This window comes from Carlito syrichta, unplaced genomic scaffold (genome assembly GCF_000164805.1).
Source record: "Carlito syrichta isolate Samal-C Ts95f unplaced genomic scaffold, Tarsius_syrichta-2.0.1 Scaffold308095, whole genome shotgun sequence".
Lineage (NCBI taxonomy): Eukaryota > Metazoa > Chordata > Mammalia > Primates > Tarsiidae > Carlito > Carlito syrichta.
This window is the reverse complement of record NW_007252191.1, coordinates 173461-197988: the sequence shown is the minus strand read 5'-3', so window position 1 is coordinate 197988 and position 24528 is coordinate 173461. Positions and strand designations below refer to the sequence as shown.

Sequence of the window (24528 nt, the reverse complement as noted above, 5' to 3'; positions counted from 1 at the left end):
TGCAGGTTTTGTTCAGGAATTGGATGCCAGTTCCGATTTCCATGAGGGTATTTCCTTCATTTTCTAAGGTTCTTATGGTTTGAGGTTTTACATTTAGGTCTCTGATCCATTTGGAGTTAACCTTTGTGCATGGGGATAGATAGGGGTCCTGTTTCAATCTTCTGCATGTGGTCAGCCAGTTTTCCCAGCACCATTTACTGAATAGGTTCTCCTATCCCCAGTGGTAGGTGGTGGAGTGTTTGTCGAAGATGAGTTGGTTGAGAAATTGAGGTTTTTGCTTCTGGAATCTCAATTCTATTCCATTGATCTACATGCCTGTTCCTATACCAGTACCAAGCTGTTTTGATGATTGTAGCTTTATAGTAAAGTTTGAAGTCTGGTAATGTGATACCACCTGCTTTGTTTTTTTTGCTGAGGATTGTTCTGGCTATTCTTGGACATTTGTGTTTCCATATGAATCAAGTATCTTTTTAAAGGAAAAAACACTTCTTTTATATTTTTCCATGTATGTATTAATTTCAGTGTTCTTCGTTTATTTGTATACATCCAAATTTCCATTTTATATCATTTTTCTTTCATTAACTACCTTTCCAATCTTTATTATTATTATTATTTCTAGCATTTCATATCTGCTGAAAATGATGTTTTTTTAATTCAGAAAACAAGAAACAAAATAAAATTCTGCCTTCACTAATTTGGAATTTGAACTTGACTTGCTTTTAGGTCAATGAAAAACAAGGGTTACTAAACAATTTGCTACAAATACAGGATAAAGGGAATATATATACCAATTCACGACAATAAGTTATGTAAAATAGAATAACTTATAAACATATTCTCTAACAACTTCAGATTGTAAAGACAGTTCTAAAAAGAAATCTTATGGAAAAAAATCCAAAATCCATGCATCACTGTTTCAAATTGCCTTTTCTTCAATTTGTAAAAATTTCTGAGTTTTTGCTATATGCTAATAAAATGAAAGAACTTACAGAAAATAAACTTTTTAAAGAATTTTTTTATTTTTTGTAGATATTTTATTAAGTATGTAATCTTACATACTGATTTTGAGTAATTTGATTATGCTGCCTTTATGAACTTTTTTATGCTTATTTTTCATGAGGTTAGTTGGATCTGTTGATGCTATGGAAATATAACTTTTATCAAATTTGGAAATTTTTAAAAATATTTTTCCATTCTTCACTCCCATTATCTCCTTCTGGAAATCATTATGTGTCTACTGGGCCACTTTATATTTTCCCAAACTCGCTGAGGTTATTTTTCCATTTTTAAAATTTCTATATTTTTTATTTTTCATAATTTCTTTTGTGAAATGTCCAGATTCATTGATATTTTCTTCTACCATCTCTAATTTGTTTGTAATCCAATATGTTTCATTTCAAATACTGTATTTTTCATCTTCCAAATTTCCTTTTGGATCTTTTTATGTCTTTATTTCTCTCTTTATTATATTCACATTCTACACTTATTCTTAATAATATTCATAATAAATATTAGCATTTTAAGATAGCCGTTTGCTAATTTCATTATTTATTTATTTTATTTTATTTGTGTGTTATTTCAGGACTATTCTTATTGGTTGACTTTTCCCCTGGCTATAAGTCATATTTTCTTGATTTCTTACATGCTAGGTAATTCTTATTTGTATTCTAGACATTACATATTTTTCATTATTGTGTAATGCATTTTGTTGTATTTCTTTAAAGAGTGTTGAATTTTATCCTGGCAAACAATTCAGTTACTCAAGGATCACTTAATGCTTTTAAAGCTTTTTTCAAAGTTTTGTTAGGGAAGGTACAGAGTAGCCTTAAGTTCAGAGGTCAGTTAGCCCCTCTAGTAAGTTTTGAAACTTCTGAGCATTCTATTCAGTGCATTACTATGTCTCTCTACTATGTCACTCCACTGTTGGGAATATAAATTATTCCAAAATTTCTGTGAGCTCTTAGGATTTTTTCAGTTCAGGGTTTTCTGATGCTTTTCTCCCCCCATTCACATAGAATATATATATATATATTTGGATTAAGAGAGTCTCACTCTGTCACCCAGGCTGCAGTGCAGTGGCACACTCATGGCCACCCCAGTATCGATCCACTGGGCTCCAACGGTCCTTCCGCTTCAGCCTTCCAAGTAGCCGGAACTACAGGCATGTGCTACCAAACCTGGCAATTTTTTATTTATTGTAGAGACGAGGTCTCACCAAGCTGCCCGGGCTTGTCTTGAACCCGTGGACTCAGGGAATCCCCTCACCTCGGCCTCCCAATGTGCTGGGATTACTGGCTGAGTCACTGAGCCCAGTCCCACATAGAGTTTTATTCCATGTACACATATTAGTATTCAGACAATGACTCAAGGGGGTGTTTCTGCACATCTCTGAAATTCTCTATTTAACTACCTGGTGTTAGAATACATATTATATTTGCCCTCATAAATTTTAGTTTCAGCTTGTCCAAACTCCACTCTGTCTATCAACTCAGTTGTAGTGCTGGGCTTTATCTGGATTTTCTCTCTGTGTTGCAGCCAAGAAACTGCCTCCACGCCCTGCTTCGTTTTCTCCCCTTCTATCAGAAGTCATAGTCCTGTGCTTCCTGTCACCTAATTTCTGAAAATCATTGCTTCTTGGTTTTTGTTTTTGTTTTATTTAGTTGTTTAGCTTAACGGCTTAAGAAAGAAGAGGTAAATTGTCCCAAGAGAAGAATATTATTTGGTGCCTTATATAACACAGAGGTCCAGTAGGATTAGGTCTGAACTGTGTTCACTAAATTTAAGAGTAGTAAATGAGAGCATTTTTTTTTTAAATGTTAGTGGGAGTCATTCCAATTGACTCCATTGAGTTAAGGATTATTGAGACATGATGACCAAGTGTGGTCCTGTTTGATCTGTGGTAGTACCCTGTAGAGATGCAGGCTATTTTTCCCTTATTACACATGAAATAGTAAACTTTAACCATCTTTACATGTATGACAATACATCTAAATTTTGATCTAGCTCAATTTTGTTCTAGAGAAGAACAAAAGTACTGGTGATTGTTCAAGGAAATTCAGATATCTGACTTCAATTGGACATGTGATTAGAGAAAATAAAAACTAGACACGACACTGATTTTTATATTGCCAATGGCATTAAGTTCGAAGTTCTATAGTTACATTTTTAAAACAAAAGTTTCTCAAGCATCCCAAAGTTTGTAATGGGTGAGAACAATGCAATACGTTTCTATGACCCACTTTTTAATTTTCAGCTTCAAGTCCAAGTATCAACTCATGAGTAAGTCCTAAGGAAACTTATGAATGTTCAATTCTGTCCACAAAATCTTATGATGTGGCCAAACTGTAATGACACGCCTGAGATTGAACCTGAGACCTAATATCCAGGTTGTAAATCAGGATAAAATATAGTCCAAGCTTCTAAAAAAATTATGGTTTTCATACTATTATTTTTGCTGATCGTGTGATATACATTACATTGATTAAAACTGATTGAATTTTTAAAATTTATTTAAAATCACTGTTAAATAAATTTATGAATAGCTAGGCCCTTCACTATTATAAACTACAAAAAATAGAAATCATAGCACCTTCCCAAGTAGTTTTTTTTATGAGCATGTATCCTACTTATTTTAAAAACTTAGATGACTATCATTTAAATGAACAGTGCTTTGAGATTTATATCTTCCCTTGCTTTGTGTCATGGATAATTTTTCTGTGCAGAGTTGTGAGCAGTTACTGAAGTAGAGTACAAAGCCTGTCATCTCTCACTCGCAGGGGAATAGTGAGTAAATCCTCTATTGCTAAACAAACATTACATCTAATTATGACTTAAGTTTGATGTTGGCCATAGTGCCATCTAAACATATGGTTAATGATCTCGTTTCTTCTCCACTATAACTTTCTAAATAGACTTCCTGATTTGGAAAGGTCCCAATGTCTATTTGCACTGCCAACTATTTCTTAGAAATCAGTACTTTGGTTTCACACAGTTATTTGAATAACAGGGATTTCATATTTTAATTATTTAAGGACAAGGATGTCTCTCAGGAATTTTTAAATTTATTTTATCATCATAGTTTCCATAACATTTCATAATTTTCTCTGAGTATGGCCTATTTTCACATGAGTCAATATATACGCAAAGTCATTAGCAAAGAAAAATACATGAATAAATCATCCTGATTTTGAAATTTTGTTCAACTTTTAACGTTCTATTAGGATAAGTTACTTGGGGGGTTATGGCAGTGGATTATTCCATGCTTTGGAAGCTATAGACATGTTTGTAATATAAGAAATAATCACATTTTCGTTTTTTAATGTTTAAGGTAACTTCTAGTAGCAGTCCCTACTGCAGCCTTTTACTGATAGCAATGAAAAGAGAAAAATACTTAACTGCAAAGACACACAATTAGAGTCTGATGGTTATTTTAATATCAGAATCTGAGGAAATTTTTCATCAGTTGGGCAGCAAAGAAGCAATAGAGGAGAAACTGGTGATTGTCCACATCTTCGAAAGAGTAATCTCATAAGTAAACTGCCAGCACAAACAGAAGCAGGAATAACCCTGGTAGGGGTGGACCTAAGAATTAAGCTGAGCAGGGGAAGTGTGAGATACACACAGTGAGATCCAGCCAGACTGGGCTCAAGGAATTTGGCAAGGTGCTCAGCTTATGAGTCTGCCACAGAGCTGAAGGTCTGATGAGGCGGAGTGAATAGCACCACAAAGAATTCCATCACAGATAAAGCACAAACGCTATGCAGCAGCAAACTCAGACACAGACAGAGGTGACACCCATCTGGATACCAAGTCAGGCTTCACTTGGGTTATTTAAATGGGTTGTTTATGTATGTGTGTATTTATTTATTTATTTTATTGTTTTGAATTGGAGTCTCACTCTGTCGCCCAGGCTGGAGTGCAGTGACATGCTTGCAGCACCACAGGCTCCATCTGCTGGGCTCAGGCGATCCTTCTGCTTCAGTCTTCCAAGGAACTGGAACGACAAGCACATGCCGCCACACCCGGATAATATTTTGATTTATTGTAGAGATGAGATTTCACCAAGTCGCCCAGGCTGGTCTCGAGCCCCTGAGCTCAGACAGTCCTCTCGCCTCAGCCTCCCAAAGTGTCGGGATTACAAGCTTGAGCCACCACACCCAACCATCACATAGGTTATTTAAATAGGGAAAGTAGAATATAAAGAATTATTAGCTGGTAAAATGTGGTTAGTTACTAAGAAAGGAGAAAAGAGAGCTTCAAGGGATCCTGAAATAGCAGGTACAAAAGTGCAGCTACTCCCTCTAGGCTGAGGAGGGGAGAGAGGAAGGAGATATGGGCTAAGAGAGGGCACACTCCCTTTCCTCACCTGCTGCAAGGCTGAGGTTCGTTGGTCTTTGAAGATGACGTGGCTACCACAGGAACACACAGTCTGCTGGCGGTAACATAAAAATAAACATGCAAGTGCCGGTCTATAGACACTGCCCACCATTGTTGGGGGATATGGGAGTGCTAGAACTATTTAGAAACAGTCTTCAAGGGCAGAGTGTGCGTGCAGACCAAACTAGGCAGAAAGGTGCTGATGAGGAGAGAGTGTGCCCTCCTAGCTGAGGGGACAGTTGCGATTCTTTCTGGGCCGCTGGACTCCTGGGCTAATGAATAATTTTTTAAGATGTTGATGATATTAATGAAGAATAAGGGCCCAACACAAAGTGTCATGGGCCCACCACTATGGCCTTGTTGGGTCCTCCCTGGACCCTGTATTGACTAAGCCTGACATCCTCCCTAGCCATGGAGAAGTGTCTACTGGGTCTAACTACTGTGTCACGAAGCTGGGTGCATTTGGAGCTCAGAGACAGTAGACTGATAATTAGCACAGCCGGCCCCCGAAAAGGATTTATTCCAAGATTCTAAATGACGTTTTAGAAAGCTACTTGGCATTTTTGTTAAATCGCAAGACTATTTGAGCTCTGTAAATCGAGCGCAGACCCCTTAAAAGGAGACTATAAGACAAAAAGGCATGTGGATAAACAGAAATTGAAGATGAGTGAGATGAGATAGAAAAATTATTCAAAACAAACATTGCAATTATAATAAGAATTAGTGGTACGTACATACAGTACAATTTTCACTGTAAAAGAGAAACTGTAAAATGGAGAACAGATTCGAGAAGTAAATATAGCCAGGAAAGTAAAGCAAACGGCAAAAATGATTGCAGAAGACAACACGGATGTCATATATTTGGCAGACCAGCAGGGTAATGTACCTTAAGAATCACAGGTGATCCTGAAGAAGAAAATTGTTAAATTAGAACAGATGTAAAAATCAAAGACAAAATAAAGAAGAAGCAGCACTGAATCAAAAAGCAATTATGTCTCCAGACTGAAAGAATTCATCATGTTTCAGAAAATTAATGAACAAAGCAACTCAAGCTTTTAAAAATTCTAGCAAAAATTTGAATGCCCCAAATGAGAAAATTATGTATACATCTAGAGTGAAGAAAGCATGTTCTCATAGCATCTTGTACTTCTTCCATGATGCAGTGCTCAATTCATCATGTTATTGTAACATATTTACTTGTTTCCTGCCACTAGATCGTAAGGTATGTCTCCCTAGAACTTTTTAATGCTGCAACGATAAGATGATAAGGTAAAATGACCTCATCTAAACTTTAATATTTGAGACGAAAAACATTTGAAGAAAATTCATACCAAACCCCTCCCTACTACAAAAAGACAAAGAAAATATGTTTTTCTTCTTATTCCCATAGCATTTTGGTTGATGTACAATCATATATTTTCATGCAAATAGGAAGCAATTTTAATGTTTATGTTCATTGGTGTTTCCCAAGGGACTGAACTAGAATAGCACATACATATAATAGATACATGATTAATATGTGTTTAAGGGAAGCCTAGGAACATTGAAATTAAAATTTTAGATATTTCCCATAAAGTTGTGTTAATGGTTGCTGTTTTTATCTCCTTCATAGGCTTGTAACTGCAGCACAGTGGGATCCTTGGATTTCCAATGTGATATAAATACAGGCCGATGCAACTGTCATCCCAAATTCTCTGGTGCAAAATGTGCAGAGTGCAGCAGAGGTCACTGGAACTTTCCTCACTGCAATCTCTGTGACTGCTTCCTGCCAGGGACAGATGCGGCAACATGCGATTCAGAGACTAAAAAATGCTCCTGTAGTGATCAGACTGGGCAGTGCACCTGTAAGGTATGTGCTGCTGAAATGCAGCAAGAAAAACTTCCCTCAGTTCTGTCTTCATTGCTCGGTTTTCACTTCATTCAGTGTTCGTTATCCATGCTTCATTAAGCTAAGCAGAGATGGACAAAATCTCATCGCCAAACACAGTTTCTATGAATATGTGTTCATTGGCATACACTGCTTTTCAAGAACTTCTTTTCGACCCAAACCCCACATTTTCTCTAGTTGGAGAGAAGATGTACTGTCAGTGGTAAAGTGAAATGATTTTTCTTTATATATTAGCTTTGCTTCAACAAGGATCATCTGGGAGGGGTAGTAGTGAAGACAGCTCTTTTAAGCATCACCAGAGAAAATCACAGCTAAATAATAAGGCTTATAAAAACCCATTTCTCCTCAAGTTAATCTGCAATCAGTGTACACTAGAAAACATATTTACTGCTGTGGAAGTTTAATAAAATTCACCACTTATAAACACTGTCATTACAGTGACTATGTGCAAATTTCAGCCCTCATTAATATGGTTAAATGATGTAGAAAAAAAGCCAATTAAAAGGGATTTTTTTCCCCTTAGATATTTCTGAAAAATCAATTCCAGGATAAATGCAGTTAAAACTGTGTCAGAGGTATTGTTTCAGAATAAAGGCTATGCAAAGAAGGAGATAGAAAACAGGAAGATAAAATTTGGGGAGTGGTTGTTAAAATCATCCTGAGAATTCAGGAAAATGGCAGTTTCTACCATCAAGGACCTCAGCCAAAACAGAATACAATACAGCTTTATTTCATCTTATAACTATGACTTTATATTATGTTTATCACATGTTATATGCATGTATATACATTATGTTATAATAATTACATATGTAGATTTTAGCTTTCTGCCTAATTCTTACAACTTCAACTAGCATCACTATTTAGGAATCAAAGTTTTTATTTTGCTTTTGAAATTCTCATATTGCTCACAGCAGAATTGTAGCAAATAGCCTGCTTGGATCTAAAAAACAATATACAAAGCCCTTAGTAATAGACATATTTAGAAGTAAAGCCATTTTGAGAGACCCATAAACCCTTAACAAGGAGATTAACTACATATGCCATTTGAGGTGGGAATCCAATACTCAGTCTTCTTTTCTTTTGTTTTGTTTTGTGGGGTTTTTTTTAAGAGTATACTCCTGTTACTCATTCTCAAGGTGATTTCCCTGATAACTTTGCTGATACGGTCTCTGATGGGCTCTCATCTTTCTTCAGGTGCACGTGGAAGGCGTCCACTGTGACAGATGCCAGCCTGGCAAATTCGGACTTGATGCCAAGAATCCACTTGGCTGCAGCAGCTGCTACTGCTTCGGCACCACAACTCAGTGCTCTGAAGCAAAAGGACTGATCCGGACGTGGGTGAGTAAGGAACTGCTGAGCCATGTAATGGCATAATGTCAGTTCCTGCTGGCGTCTTTTAGTCAAGCACTGAGGGGTATTAGGAAATGGCAAAACATTTAAGTAACCTTTTCCCCTGTGCACATTTAGATATTGTCAAGGAGCCACGTGCCGTTGGACGGTTGGAGTAAATGCCCTTCTTATTCTTTCTTTAAAATAGTTCCTGGGCAACCCCTTTGGGTCCCCTCCTACTGTGGGAGCTTCTCTGTCCTCTCAATAAATCCTGCTTTCTCACTTAAAAAAAAAATTCCTTTAGTGTTGATTAGCAAATAGATGTCAAGTGGAAAGTGGAAACTGTCAGGGAAGTATTACCCTTTGGTAGGGAGAATGAGGATACTAGATCAAGGATGTTGATAGATGTTCATGCAGCAAGGAAAACCAGAACTTGGTGCACGTTTGTATCAACCAGCATTGGGAAATCATCCATTTTTAGGTGGAAGCATGTTCGTTTTTATTTTAATTTCTCTTTAACACTTCTACCTTTACATTCTACTTTTATTCGTGGAAGAGATTTCAGTGTTCACAGATACTGTGGTTTTTACTACGCAGATGAGTCATAAATATTTATCTCCTGCCATGCTTGCCCGCTATGTGCGAGTTCTCTTTCTTGTGAGAACACCTGGCCAAAATGGGGGTGGAGACTGCAGATAGACAGGCAGCCCATAAATTAGTTTTAAAGAGATATTCAAAAACTTAGACGCAGCCTCCTGCTGTGTTTTGACCCCATGCAGGTGACTCTGACGGCTGAGCAGACCATTCTACCCCTGGTGGATGAGGCACTGCAACACACAACTACCAAAGGCATTGCCTTTCAGCATCCGGAGATTGTTGCACACATGGACCTAGTGAGACAAGATCTCCATTTGGAACCTTTTTATTGGAAACTTCCTGAACAATTTGAAGGGAAGAAGGTAAGCACGATAGCAGATGAGAACAAAATAAAAATATATTTTAAAATCATGCCATTTGGAGACTTATCTAATTCAATCACTCTCCATTTTATTTTGTCAGCTGATGGCCTATGGGGGCAAACTCAAGTACACAATCTATTTTGAGGCTCGGGAAGAGACAGGTTTCTCTACATACAATCCTCAAGTCATCATTCGAGGTGGGACCCCTACTCATGCTAGAATCATCGTCAGGCATATGGCTGCTCCTCTCATTGGTCAATTGACAAGGCATGAAATTGAAATGACAGAGGTAATGTTATTAGTTGTTTCGTACAGAGATGCCAATGGTTTTGTGTTCAGTTTAGTCAGAGTGTTTATTTTTTTTTTCCTTTTCTTATTAACAGAAAAAATGGAAATACTATGGTGATGATCCTCGAATCAGTAGAACTGTGACCCGTGAAGACTTCTTGGATATACTGCATGATATTCATTATATTCTTATCAAGGCCACTTATGGAAACATCATGAGACAAAGCAGGTAAACTATAATAGAAAACATCCAAGTTAAGTTCTTATTCTAGAGTCTCTAGGGAAGGTCAGTAAAATATTAGATGAGAAAGATTTGGAAGGGGTTAGTTTTGGGGTGTGACATAGAAGACAAGCCAAGGGCGGCTTCCATGTGATATGATAGAAGTCACTGTTATTTACCAAAAAAAGGAAAACAGCATGAGAAGTCAGTTTAAGGGGGGAAAATATATAGATTTTACCTTAGACATGGTGAATTTAAGGTACAAATCAGAAATTTAGGAGACTATGTACTGTAGGTCAGATATCATTAACTGTTGAGCTATCCACGAGTTATGAGAGTGCTGAGAAAGTTACCTTCCTCACCCATCAGGGGAATCAGGTAGGGACCAAGTTGGTTCAGTCTCACCCGAACAAAAGCATTCTCATCTGTTCACCACAATGAGTCCTACAATATTGTCATTTTCCCTGTGCGTTGTGATATAAAATAATTGGGAATTGCATTGGAGGAGAAAAAAGAAAAAACACAGAAAAACAGCAAGAATGAATGCAGAACCATGAAATCCAAATCGTGGAAATGCTTCAAGAGAGTATTCAATGTTTTCATATGATCTAAATTGGCCAATTAGAATGACTCTTATTGGGACTGACACTTAGGACCACACTGGTGACATTCACGATATCAGCTGCAGTGAATTCCTTGGCAGAAATAGTCTTGAACTCTTAAAAGATTAATGAAGCGCATGAACCTATTGTTTTCCATGAACACAGTAGTTAAAAGGAAAGTGTCAGTGTCAAAAGTGACATAGTGTGAAAAGTCAAGGGATGATTGCTTAATTTGAGAGAGAAGTATGCATGTTCATAGACTATGGGAAAGGATGAATAGCAAAGACATATCAAAAATATAAAATAAAGAGAGAATAATGGGGGAACCAGGAGACTCCAACATCATAGTCATGATCCTTGAGTGGAAGGGAAACCTTATCCGATAAAAAGCAATGAGAAATCACAGATGTGGATACATTTCATACCATGGAGGCAGAAAGCTGAGCTGGGTTCAGACACATAATCTCAATTTCTGTTTCATGTCAGTTTCTGTTCTGTTACAGAATCAATGTATATTTGTAAATAGTCTTATTATTAGACCTGCCTAGGAAAACAAAACAAATCAAATTATGAATCATCTCATTGGCAAACTAATAAATATAAATTCAATGTTTATACTGTATTTAACCGATAATATTCCAGAAAGTCTTTTTATTTCATGTAGAAGATCCATATTGCTTTTCTGATTGATGTCGGGACTTTTAGTAAAAGTAAATCAAGAACCAAAATTCACTTTCAAATCTGTATTCCTTTGGTTTTCTTTTGATATTTCTCACTGTAACAGGAGATTATTTTTATATGAAATGATAAAAAGCATGTACTTAAAAATGCTGTCAGCTATGCTGTTAATTATTTTAGCATATCAAATGGAAGTCAGGTGGCAGAAACCATAGCAGGTTTGCATGTCATAGAAGACAGCGGGTAATTTTGTGAGTATGCAGATAGATTATTTTACAAATTGTTCTGTGCTACAGTAAAAGAGTTTGGTAGAACACAGGCCATCTTGTTAGTGGAACTGATGGAAACGCTGCTGTCATGCATCTTTCATTATATTTTATTGTCTCTCTCATACCAATTTCACCTTCCTACACTGTGCCACAAGCCTTTTTCCCCTTACATCGTTTTCTCTTATCGCACTTCCTCACATACCTCACTAAATGAAATCCTTTGGTTTAAGTGGCAATCTTTTCAAACTTTAGAATAAATAAATATTTCACTCTTTCTAAGCTGAATAAGAACTAGAGTCATAGTCTCCAATCATAAGTATTATGATGCATGTAACCAGCACTTGATTATATGACAGTGGAATTGTGACAAAGGTTAAAAAAAAGGTTTGAATATTCCCCCAGAAGTAATTAAGACATAGCCCTGCATCTTTATTCAGTTACAAATTTTAGTCCCAGAAGCAGAGAGTGTAAAAGTTAATATGTGATTTGAGATTTGGCTTGGTACATTTTGTAGCGCTGGATTTGTTGTTTGTTTTTGCTTTTATTTCTTTTTATGTTTACCTTAAGGAAATAACAACTTTTGCATTTCAGTCTGTAACTAAACAGAGGCCAGAGTTTGGCCAAATCCCTGTGGCAGTCAAAATCATTGCTCTCTCATTCCCTGAGGGGGAAAAAATGGTGTACTGCAGAAATATCTGTTGTTGCCACCGTTCAAGCTCCACTGGATTTGTAAACGCTTGCTGGCCTGTTATGTGCATGCGCGTGCCAGAGAAAAGAAGGTGACGCCAGTAACTCCTCAGGCTATAAAATGCCATGGAGATGCCAGTGGCCAGGACTTGTCGACTAAGTGACCCACTTCCTCCCACAGAGAGTCCCAGAGAACATAAGGGCAAAGTCTTTCTTCCAGGAGGGGAGTGTTTTGTTTATAGTTCACCACCACTGAGTGTACTCTAAAGAGAAGAGAATGAAACCTAAATTTTAGCTGAACATGTATTTCATGAAGACTGGCTGATCTTCAGAGCTCTGATTACAATGCTTGCGAAGCCAGAACATGCATTCATAATTCCATTTCAATAAAACCTACCTATGCTTGGTATAAAGTTTATGACTCAAACTCCTTAAGCCATTGAAGGTAGCTTTTATTGAAACAAAACTATTTATTGTCTCAGTTTAAAGTTTATTTGCAGAACATCTTTGTGTTACCAGTTAGTCAGTCATGAAATAGTCTGAGTTTATGGACCGCATATCTTTTGGCAATGTAAACTTTCAAATTAATGAAAAGGATATCAATATTTTCACTGTGCATGCTGTTTTTTTTTTAATTATAAGGATTTTCCACCAATAGAAAGTGTGAATTAAGTTACTCAAAAGATTTATTTAGTAAAGTTAGCAAAATATTAATTTGAAATGTTCTTTATTCTCAGAAAGAAATCCATATTATTAGATAATGCTTGATCATTGTTTTCTAGTTGATTTTCTAAAGTTCTTGAAAGGACATTCACAGGCTTCAGAGGAAGACATTGAAGATGTTAGCAAATTAAAAGCAATTTCTCCAGTGACTATGGGAGATATTAAAATGGGGAGTGACCTTGAGTTTCTGTTTGCAGGAATATAAATGTCTAATTAATTGGCCATGTCTACCTGAAGCCACTCACAATTTTAAAAGTGAGGAAAAAGTATCTATAATAACTTCTCAACAGGGTATCAGACATCCAATTTACTAAACTCCTTATGATTTATGTGAATATTTTGCTAATGTGCAATCTCAACCTTTGAAGAAGCAAACATGCAGTAATAAGATGTAGCACAGGAACCCATGGAATTAAGGCAGTTTCAAAACAATATGTTAGTTCACTTGATTTAGTCATGCCACAACATAGTCATATATCAAAATATCACATTGTTGTTTCAATAACTACAGTTGACCCTTGAACAACACATGGGTTAGGGCCACTGACCACCTCCCATGGAGTAGAAAATTCACATATAACTTTTGACTCCCAAAAGACGTAACTACTAATAGCATACTGTTGACCAAGAAGCCCTTAATGATAACAGAAACAGTCAATGAACACATTTTGGATGTTATATGCACTGTATACTGGATTCTTACAATAAAGTAAACTGGAGAAAAGAAACTGTTATTAAGAAAATCATAAGGAAGAGAAAATACATTCACTATTTATTAGGAGGAAGTAGATTGCCATAAAGGTTTTCATCCTGGTTGTCTTCATGTTGAGTAAGCTGAGAAGGAGGAAGAAGAGGGTCTGGTCTTGACGTCTCTGGGTGACAAGAAGGTTCACCTATATCTGGACCCACACAGTTCCATTCCATGTCGTTCAAGGGGTCAATTGTTATTTGTCCGTTAAAAACAAGAAAGAATAAAACACACCTGAGGTTGACAAAAGCCTGAGAAGATTCTTCTTGTAGCATTGAGTATTTACTAGGTGTTCTTGACTGACAGGTATGGTCACCTAAGCATATTTTCCTGTTTTCAGGATTTCTGAAATCTCAATGGAGGTAGCTGAGCCAGGACATGTAACAGCCGCAACTCCTCCAGCTCACTTGATTGAAAAATGTGATTGTCCCCCGGGCTATTCTGGCTTGTCCTGTGAGGTAAGCTAGCTTCCACTAATGGCAACTCACTTTAGGGGCCAAATGGAATTACTCCCAGAACTCCCTCTGCTGCAATCAGTTTTCTTTTCATACATACTTTTAACCTTTTTTATTGAATCTTCCACTCACAGTGAGACACAGTAGCAAGAGGATAATATTATCGTTACCTGGGAGTACAAATCACACCTGAAGGGAAATAGTTGATAAAAAGTTTAAAGATTTGTGAAAATATGTAGCAGTCAGGGAGTAAGAATGTTTTTATAAGGCCTGTTTTTTGTTTTTTTAATAACAGATCTATTTTCTTGGACCACTTCTGAACAGTTAGAGACATTTAAACTGCAATGATTATAAGACAGGATTATATTGGATTTTGGATGTTTTTATATAGAACATGAGAAGACTTCTGCTAAATGGCAGGCTGTTCTCTTCATCATAGCCTTCTTAGAGGGACATAAATTGGTTCCAGCAGTGCCGCTACCATTCAGTCGTTACACATACAGTTGTTTTTGTTTTTTCTTTTTTTCACTTTCTGGGATATTCCTTTGAATGCTTTCAGAATTGGCATCTCTTTTAGATCTTCATCTTCTGGAATTGGTTTGATTCCTACAAATATTAGATGTTAGTAGGAACAGTATGATCTCAGACAAGTGGGGTGAATGAGAAGCTGGTGGAGGTTTGAATCTCTTACCTAGGTTACTAAATCTCTTTAAACTTTAGCAGGTAAATACCTAAGTGACTGTCACCATAGCTACCTTTCTACAGATGCCACATTCAAGCCTGGCATAGGTGGGGCCTCCAGGATCTGTCCATCCCTGCAGTCTGGGTTTTTTCTCAAGAGTCAGACTGGTTGGTGCCCACCAGTTAGTATTCCAGTTAGTTATTATTACCATCTCCCTACCACTTACAGCCTAAAAGTCTAATGAAGACTAAGGAGCTTTGACTATTAAGCACTTGTCACAGTACCTAATGTGCAACCACTGTTAGCTCCCAAGGTTCATATTATTATTAATGTAATAACTAGTTATTTAGCCATGTATTGATTTACTTACAAATAACTTATACATCTTATTTTGTAGATAGGAGTTGGGAAGTTTTATTAGAGTGGCACATGACACAGATGATGACACTTGATCAAAACTGTCATACAACTTAAAAATGCATATAAATTTCCTGAGAGGGGGCATGGCATAATGAAAAGAAAAAGGAATTTGGTTTCAGTGATTCCTACTCAACTCCGCCACAGGGGCATGGTACTTGCTCTCTTTGTGGCTATGCCTTGAATCTTTCACCTATAGACTTATCATAAGGATTAATTTACATGAATATGTATGAAAGCCCCATTATAAGCTGACATGCCATTCATCTGAGTTACCCTCATGTTGATTCCACATTATTCAAAGAACAACTTTATAGGATAACTGTAAGTACCTTGTGACATATCCTTGGATTAATTTTATAGCCCTTTTTGTGAGTTTGGAAGGGCAATATTTATTTGAATGCATCTACTCTGAGCTAATAAATAATCAAATAATTCATTTTGTTATTAAATCATAGCTCTTCCATACATCTATTTAAACATTGGAACACATACCAGTAAGCACATATGCACAACCCATTCCAATATATCGGTTCACACACTATGTAAGGGTGAAAAAATGAGACGGTGTGACACATATAAAATAAGTGACCTTTCTAGGGAATATAGAAGATTTAAAAATAGAGGACAGAAATAACGAGATTTTTTTCAGGCAAGAGGTGAAATTTTTTTTATCTCAAGGATTATTGGACTGTACTTCTAACTGCATGACCTTGGTCAATTCTCTTAAGTGCTGTAAGGAATTATATAGTTATTCAATCTATAAAATTGCTATAGTTATTACATAGTTATTCAATCTATAAAATGACAGGTTGAGTTTGAAGTTCTAATTCTGCAATATTATTTTGCTGTAGAAGATATTCACTAAGTAGTTAAGGCTGACCTTTAGATAGCTTGAAAAGAAAGTTATTACGGCTATATTTTTTCTGCATTTATTTAAAATAATACTGTTCACTTATGAACAAAAATGTTAGTAGAATAGCAAATTACTCTAATGCAGTCCAATGATTTTTAAATGTTAAAACTCTTATTATTATTGACAGACTTTTCAAATAATACATTCTAGAACATACTTTCTCATTAACTTTTGAAATTTTCCACCATTATATGAAAATATAAATTAGCACAAATAAAGCAAATGACTAAAAAAACTAAGAATATGTTCAAACTATAATCTTCATTGGTGGTTTCATCTATGTCCCATGAATTTCACTTAAGCTTCTGTTTACAGACAGTAAACCGAATATATAATTACATAATATCTTAGTGGAGAGATTAGGAAGATAAAGGCCTATCTCTCATAATAAGTTACCTGAGGTGTTCTCCACAACCCATTGCCTCTAATCCATTATACATCTTATTTATAATTCATCTTGATTCCAAAGTGCAATTACCCAGGCATAAAATCTAATCATCAAAGCAAGAGCTAAGGACAGTTTTGAAATAATACATCCCATTCCAGTAACATATGCTTTGGGTCATGAATACACAAAGCAATTCCTCTACAATATTTTCACCAAATGTATGGTATTCTAGAGACATCTGCATCTACAGGCTATTTCCTTCATGTTTTTATTCACAATGTCGTTGCAAGTAAACAAAATTAAACATTAGTTACCATTAAATTATAGCTAGTTGTAAAGACTTTGCCTGTTACCCGTGGTGTTATGATACTGCAGCCCTGTTCAGTAAAAATGTTAGTTCTAGAAATGCCTAATTATCGCAATTTATGATTTGAAGTGGTGGCCAGATTACTTTTAGAAGTCAAATAACAGACACTATTTCCTCAAGAGACTTGATGTTGGAGCTATTTAGTTTATTATACTATACTTAACCTACTCTTTGAGTTAGTTTAGGCTTAGGTAATTATCTAAATGGACCTAAGCTGATTTTAGGTTGTAGGTAGATACAATTCTTACTTGTAATTTTCTTTCTTAAAAATAAAAATATATTCAGCATTGAATATGTGGTTCTCTACAATAATACTATAAAAGCCAGACATTCTTTAGTGATCTCTATATCATGTTTTGACAGTTCCAGTCTCTTTTCTCTCCTCCCATATTTTTCTAGAGTTTCTGGCTTACAGTTGAATGGCTGGTGTCTGTCAGGCCACCACGGAGAACCACTGTCCCTTTTTTTTTTTTTATTAATACGGATTTTCTAAAATTCCTAGACAATTTATCCCTACTAACAACTCATGAAACCCAAAGGTCAAAATGTAGAATGAGACTTGTTTATTTATACTTGCACACCTCTGTCCTGTATCACTTCTGCTGCACATGGGAGGCCCACAACTCTGTGTTCATGTATATACGATCGTGGAGGAGCATGCTTGGATAAGTGGCATGTGTTGTAATTTTGTTTCCCCATACAACTTAAAACAATCATGGTTGCCTTTATCTTTAGTTTATCCTAAGCAGTAACATCCAAAAAATTAGTTTGGATAAAGACACCTATGTTGATTTATTGCCTAACTAGCATTACGTATACATTATCTAATTTAATCCTCACAACAACTCTTTACAAAAAGAAAATGTAGCACTGATTCTTTACTGTCTCCTGTACAATCCCAAGCACACCTCTTAATACATTTACATGAACATCATTGATGATCCCCAATTGGTGGACGAGGAAATTTAAGGCCCTTGGTACATACCTCAGCAGCAATTTGAACCCCAATACGTCTTTCTAAAACTTATAGGCACTTACATTCAACTGTTATGTTTTACAGTCATGTGCTGCTTAATGGTGGGAATACCGTCTAAGAAATGCATCATTAGGCAATGTTATTGTTGTGTGCATACCGCCATAGAGTGTTCTTAGACAAACCTAAACGGTAGAGCCTATTTGTAGGCTATTGCTCGTAGGTTTCAAACATCTAGAGCATGTTACTGTATTGAATACTATAGGCGGTTGGAACACAATGTGAGCATCTGTGTATCTAAACATAGAAAATATTCAATAAAAGTACAGTATAGTCTAATGAGACCACCATCATATATATAGTTTGTCATTGACCAAGACATCATGTGCACATGACTGTACAACATTACTATGTTTCAGGTGAGGAACGTGAGACCCACAGCACTCAAAATCTGCACAAAAACATATTTAGTAAGTGGTGGAACAGGAACTAAACTCGGTTTTGCATGATTTCAAAACTCATGCAAAGATGCAAGATAGAGTGCTTTTATTGGCTCCAGCACATGTATCTATTTCTATTGTTAAATTCTGAAAAAAAATAAGGGAATGCATTGTGCAACCCTGAGTCTGGGATACTCTACTTTCTCTGTGTCATTCCCTCCTCTCTACTTTTCCACATTTTTGTGTGAATTTGAGTCTAATATTTTGATAAGATACCATATTATGAAAATAAAATCAAGGGTGTAAGGAGAGCAGAAGAAAATTGAGTTATTAATAATTTCAGTACATGGAAAGAGAACGTCAGGAAAGTCTGAGTTGGAGAAAAAAAGGGATAGATGAGCTCAGGATAAGTGTTTTTTAAATTTGCTTTCATTTAATTCTTCATTGTGTTCCAGAAAGGACTTTAGAAGGGACTCAAAAAAGTAGTTCTTCTGTTCCCAACTCAATCGCAATCATTCTAATGAATTTTTTTTTTTTAGTTGGAGTCTCACTCTGTCACCCAGGCTAGAGGGCAGTGACACGCTCATGGCTTCTACAGCCTCGACTTGCTGAACTCAGGCGATCCTTCCCCCCAGCCTTCCAAGTAGCTGGAACAGCAGGCACATGCCACCATGCCCAGCTAATTTTTTAAAAATTTATTGTAGAAACGAGGTGTCGCCAAGTCGCCCAGGCTGGTCTCGAACCCATGAGCTCAGGCAATCCTCTCAACTTGGCCTCCCAAAATGCTGACATTATAGGCGTGAGCCACCGTGCCTAGGCCCGTTCGCATGAATTTTACCCCAGGTCACCAAGAAGAAAAGCATCCAATATTGATAAACACCCTAAAACATTTTTAAATTGAATACAGAAGAATCTAGGAAAGGAGAGAGTCAAAGAGGAATACATAGGGTCCATTCTGCTTTTAAACAGTGTGCTGTACGTTTGTAATTTTTGCATTGTTGAATAATCCCGTTTTCTTTGCCCATCTACTAGAAATTTAATCCATCAGGACACAAATTAACCTAAATTAATCTAAAATGTTAGAACTGTAAGAAACTTTAGAAGTCATCTGTGTTAGTACACATGCTCATTTATGGGACAAGAGAACTGTGCCTCAAAGTAACTTGGCCACGTACCTCAGACAAAACTAACTTGTAAAATCAAAACTTCCAAATTTATTCCTGTCATAGTACCAGTGAATCTGTATGCCTCTATAAAAGAATATAATCACAGCAGAGAATGAGGAATACGCTAGTACTTCTGGTCACTAACTGCTTATCAGAACCCTTGCCCCAGCTTCCCCCCAATTAAATTGGCATCTGTAGAGGTAGAGACAAGCATCAATATTTTTAAAAACTCCTCAGATGGCAACCATGGGGATAGGCCTAGAAGTTTCTACACAGAGCTCAACTTGGAGCCCAGACCATGGACTCCCCCCATGGGTGCTTTTGTACTGCATGAAGCTGCCTGTCCAGGAAGGAGCCACAGTAATAGGAAAAATGCATTGTGCATTACAGTAGACTTTACCTCAGTGCTCACCTACACGCTTCAGTTTATAACACTGAACTTTGTATGACTCCTCAATGAAGAGTATTGATTCTGATCTTTATTTTTCTTCTAAGACTTGCTTTAAACTTTTGTCTGAGATATAAAGTAAAGCTGGAAACTTTCAGTTTCTGTGCATGTGGGCCAAACATGTATACTAATAAAATATCGATAATTATATAGATATTCAAATGAAATCCATGTAAAGAAAACCCAGTGCTATTCAACCGTCAGCATGCTAAAGAATTGGAATAACCCATACTGTGAACCACTCTTAAATAGATCCTAGATTGTTTCTCCAATTATGCTTAGATGAATTCCTCAAGCATTATTTCCAGAATTTATTTAGTAATAATGGCAAAATGAACTTTGATTTTAAATAATATATATACACTTTATTAAATTATATTATGATATCCACCATAGGACATAAGAGATTCAAAATATTTCAAATACTATTCTTAGTTTTCTTTATCCATTCACTCAAAGCAGGGAAATTATTAAATCTCCTTAAAATTTCTTATAGGCTGTGATAAAAGCAGAAAGTTTCTTAATTAAGTCCTTAATTGAGGTAATTTTGTGTTATCCATATCAAAATAAACAAGGAGAATCCTGGCTGTTAAACTAGATCTCGTTCTAAGGAACCTCTCTGTATTCCACTCTGGACTACCCAGGTGAAAGCCAAAGAAAAGTGGAGGCATGAGAAAGTTCTTAATTCATTTTTTTTCCTGCTTAGTAAGCAATTACTTTTCTTTCATCAATGGTAGCAAGATTTTTTTAAGTGAAAAGAAATCCTACTTAGACAATTGGTAGAACAGTCCCTTGATAAACTTCCATGGGTTCCAGAAAACTGTCTTACCTTTCCTCCTAAGTCAAGCAGTGTCTACAGATTTACCTACAGAAAGGGCTGAGCCTCGAACACAAGACTTATTCCCTCTCTGAAGCTATGACCTTCCTTTCCAGAAAGCCAGAGATGTCTGTTGATACAATTACATAATAAACCCTAATGAAGATGGAAGTCTTGATTTTGCATATGTCAGCAACTTTGTTTGCTTTCTGATTTTTATTGCAAAATGAAAAATATATAGAGATCAGGGAAAGATAAATCTTATTAGTAGCCTAATAGTCCCAAGACATGTGGAGCTTTTATTATTTTGAATTTCTTACTTTTATAGTCCTTAAATTATATTGGTTTAAATAACATATCCATGACATTTTCTATTTGGTTTTTTTATAAAGTCTCATTGGACATTTTTTGCTAGTTATCCATCAAGCACAATAGAAGCAGATTTTACGTCGTCAAGGACATTAGAATTCTCTGTTTAGTCCATATGACAGTTATTTTAAAAACAAACCTTTTTCTCAAGAAAAGGATCACTGTTCCAAGCTTTTTCAGGCTGAATTGTATATGCATATGAAAGCTTTCCTTGGCTAAAGTCTGATTACACATGGATGCTGCCTGTACACCTCAGGGCTCAGGCAGCAATATACAAGTATCAAAATCGGCACTTGCATTTGTAAATGATGTTACCCTTAACGCAGGTGGGGTAAAAGAAGTCCATCTTTATAACCACCGAAGAGCTCAAGTGGCACTAAGGCAAGATTTCTAACTTGGCTGTCCTAATTCGCTTCCTTTTCTTTCAGGCATGCTTGCCAGGATTTTATCGACTGCGCTTGGAACCAGGTGGCCGCACCCCGGGACCGACCCTGGGCACTTGTGTTCCATGTCAGTGTAATGGACACAGCAGCCTGTGTGATCCCGAAACATCAATATGCCAGGTAGTCCTCTGAGCCTCTCTTGAACAAGGGCCATGTGTTCATTTCTTCTTACACAAGCTCAGAATCTACACGTAAAGACCAGCAAAAATGGAACTGTGTGTGTGTGTGTGTGTGTGTGTGTGTGTGTGTGTGCAGTAAAATATGCAGGGGAAAAATAAATCCACCATAACCTACATTTTATAAAGTAAATAGACAAATGATAACAGGGAAAACTACCGCTCATGTCAAGAAATACATATTAATGGCATATTAGAAAAACACCAGAGGACACAACTGTTAAAAATTACATGACTTTTTTTCTGGTTATAAGCAAACAAACAAAAAAGGCTTTTTCTAGAAATTTGGAAATTATAGAAAATAATTAAGAAATACAAGTCCCTCCAAATTCAACATAAAATACAAATTTTAACGTTTGAGATATTTCCTACCAATTTTAAACATGTTTATAAATAAGATTTATATAATACTACTGGTGCAGTTTTATGTCCTGTCTTTTAAACTTACCTATCATGAGGGAATCATGTTGTTAGATATTCTTTAAAATCATTACAATCTTTGATTTATGACCCATAATATATCCATTTCTCTTGGAACTGAGGCTACCCTTAATATTTTTGTGGTCTTGCTAATGCCCTGCACTCTGTACCACCACCATTTGCCTTCGACAATCAGGACTGTCATGTTTTGCCCTTTTTATTGCAGTCACCACAAGAAATTCAGGTTGCCCCTGTCACTACTTGTCCCCCAAACTCTAATCCACACATAGCTCTGGACACCTTGGCTGGGCCCATCACATCTTCTGAAACCCTTCTGCTGGGCCTTGTGGAACTCGCCATCAGCATCAGCAAAATCCCAGAAGAATCACCCTCTTTTCAGCTTTCGCTGAGAACCGGTCCTCCTGTGCACACTGCTGCCCCAGTACCCCTTTCCAACGGTAGCCCTTATTTTCTCTCACTCTTCATTCCCCTGAAACTGAAGGCGGGGCGGGTGTCCCTGCCCCTCACGCCAGTTTCTTATCATCCTCCTGTTCTCCCCCACAATGCTCAGGTTGGCGTCCCAAGCCTCCCCCCATCTGCCCACTACACCCACTTGCTAAAGTCACCGATTAACCCTCAGATCGCCCGCTTCCTCCTTGCAGAATTTTCTGCTGTCATTGCCATTCTCTCTAGCAGTTCTCCTACCATAATGATTGTTGATTTTTGTGTCTCTGCTATGAACTCTCAAATACCCTTAACTTCCAGTTCCTTGTGCTTCCAGTTCCTTGTGGTCTCCTTTTTAATTGTCTGATACTTTGACCACCATCTCTTTTCTCTCCAGTTGACCTCTTAATACTTCAACATTGGTACCCTCATCACCGATGCTCACACCTTTTCCTTTCTTTGTCTCTCTCCTGCCCTCTCTTTCTTAACCAGCTTAACATCCATGATCCTTCACTAGCCATCATTGCTTTACAATACTCATTTCCCTTGCTACTCCCTTACTTATTTTCATTCAGTAAGCTCCAACACTGCATGAATATTACTACCCTCTCCCCTCCACCTCTATGCCTTCTAAGTGGAAAGTGACTGTAGAAAAACAGACACCTGTGCTGTCTAGTCTCACCTCAAATTCACGGTCATTGTCTTCAGAGAGACCCTTTGCGCTGCTCTACGATCATGACACTTTTCTCTAGACTGTTTCCTCTCCACATTCCCAGATGAGTATCTCATACCTTATCCTTCCTCCTCAAGCCCAAACCTCTCTCCTCCCATTCCTTCCCTTTCTTACTGTTCATTGGTGGCATCACTTCTTATTTCATTGAGGTGTTAGAAGCAATGGGACAAGAGGTAACACAAGCTCCCACTGGCACATGCTCTCACCTTTGTGCATCTGTACCCAATTATTTTGACTCTTTTTCTCTTGCTTTGGATTCTTGTTTCTAAAACATATCACATCTTCCACATATGCTCTCTCCCCTTCAAGTACATTACTCTGGCCAATCTCTTCTCCCTCCTCTATTGTCACTTTTTGCTGCTTCTTCATCTAAAAAAGCAAAGAACACCCTCTCTTGATTCAATTCCCTTCTAGTTACCACTTGACTCCTCTCCTTCCATTAAGTGAAGAGTTGTCTAGACTCTGTCTACCATTTCTCTTCATTCATTCTCTCTTGAGTAGTTACTCTCCACCTAGTCTCATCCATTTCTCTTAGTCCATTTTCGCTTTTAGTAGTTAAAATCAGGCTATTGCCTCCACCAGTATACTGGAACCCAGGACTAGTGTTCAGCTGCCCATCTTCAACTTAATAGATCTCTCAGCAGTATTTGCCACTGTGAATAACCCCATTCTTCTTGAACTGTTTTGTGCAGTTTGCTTTCCAGGCCATGACATTCCGAGGCTACACAATGGCTGCTCCTTTAAAATCTTCTTTGCTATTTTCTTCTTATTACCCTGACATTTACATAGTGGTGTTTTAGAATTCAATCCTTGGAGTGATTTGCTTCTCTGACCTCACTCATTCTGTTGGCAATTGTACCCATGCACATGGCTTCTAATACGTATACTAAGATCCCATAGAATTTTTCATTATTTTTATGATTTAATTTAGATCCAGTCTTTAATCTTTCTGGAATTTATTGTGGATATGGAGGGATAATCTTTATTTAAGAATATATTACTGTAAAGAAACATTTATTGACCTTTACTCCATAATACATTATGGTATCTGAATATATACAAATGTATTTTATCCATATAAAGATATGTTTAAGGATTATCCAT

At 36.9% G+C, this 24528-nt stretch overlaps 1 protein-coding gene across 1 annotated transcript in view; it reads left to right on the top strand.

The window, feature by feature from the left end:
- Positions 1–24528, top strand: part of LOC103267277 (laminin subunit alpha-2) — a 443000-nt gene that overhangs the window by 245891 nt on the left and 172581 nt on the right. The window contains exons 23-29 of the mRNA XM_008064880.1: positions 6989–7225; positions 8462–8605; positions 9376–9555; positions 9656–9844; positions 9939–10072; positions 14111–14228; positions 21637–21771. Of these exons, the coding sequence (XP_008063071.1) occupies positions 6989–7225; positions 8462–8605; positions 9376–9555; positions 9656–9844; positions 9939–10072; positions 14111–14228; positions 21637–21771 (1137 nt within the window). The remainder of the gene's footprint in view (positions 1–6988; positions 7226–8461; positions 8606–9375; positions 9556–9655; positions 9845–9938; positions 10073–14110; positions 14229–21636; positions 21772–24528) is intronic.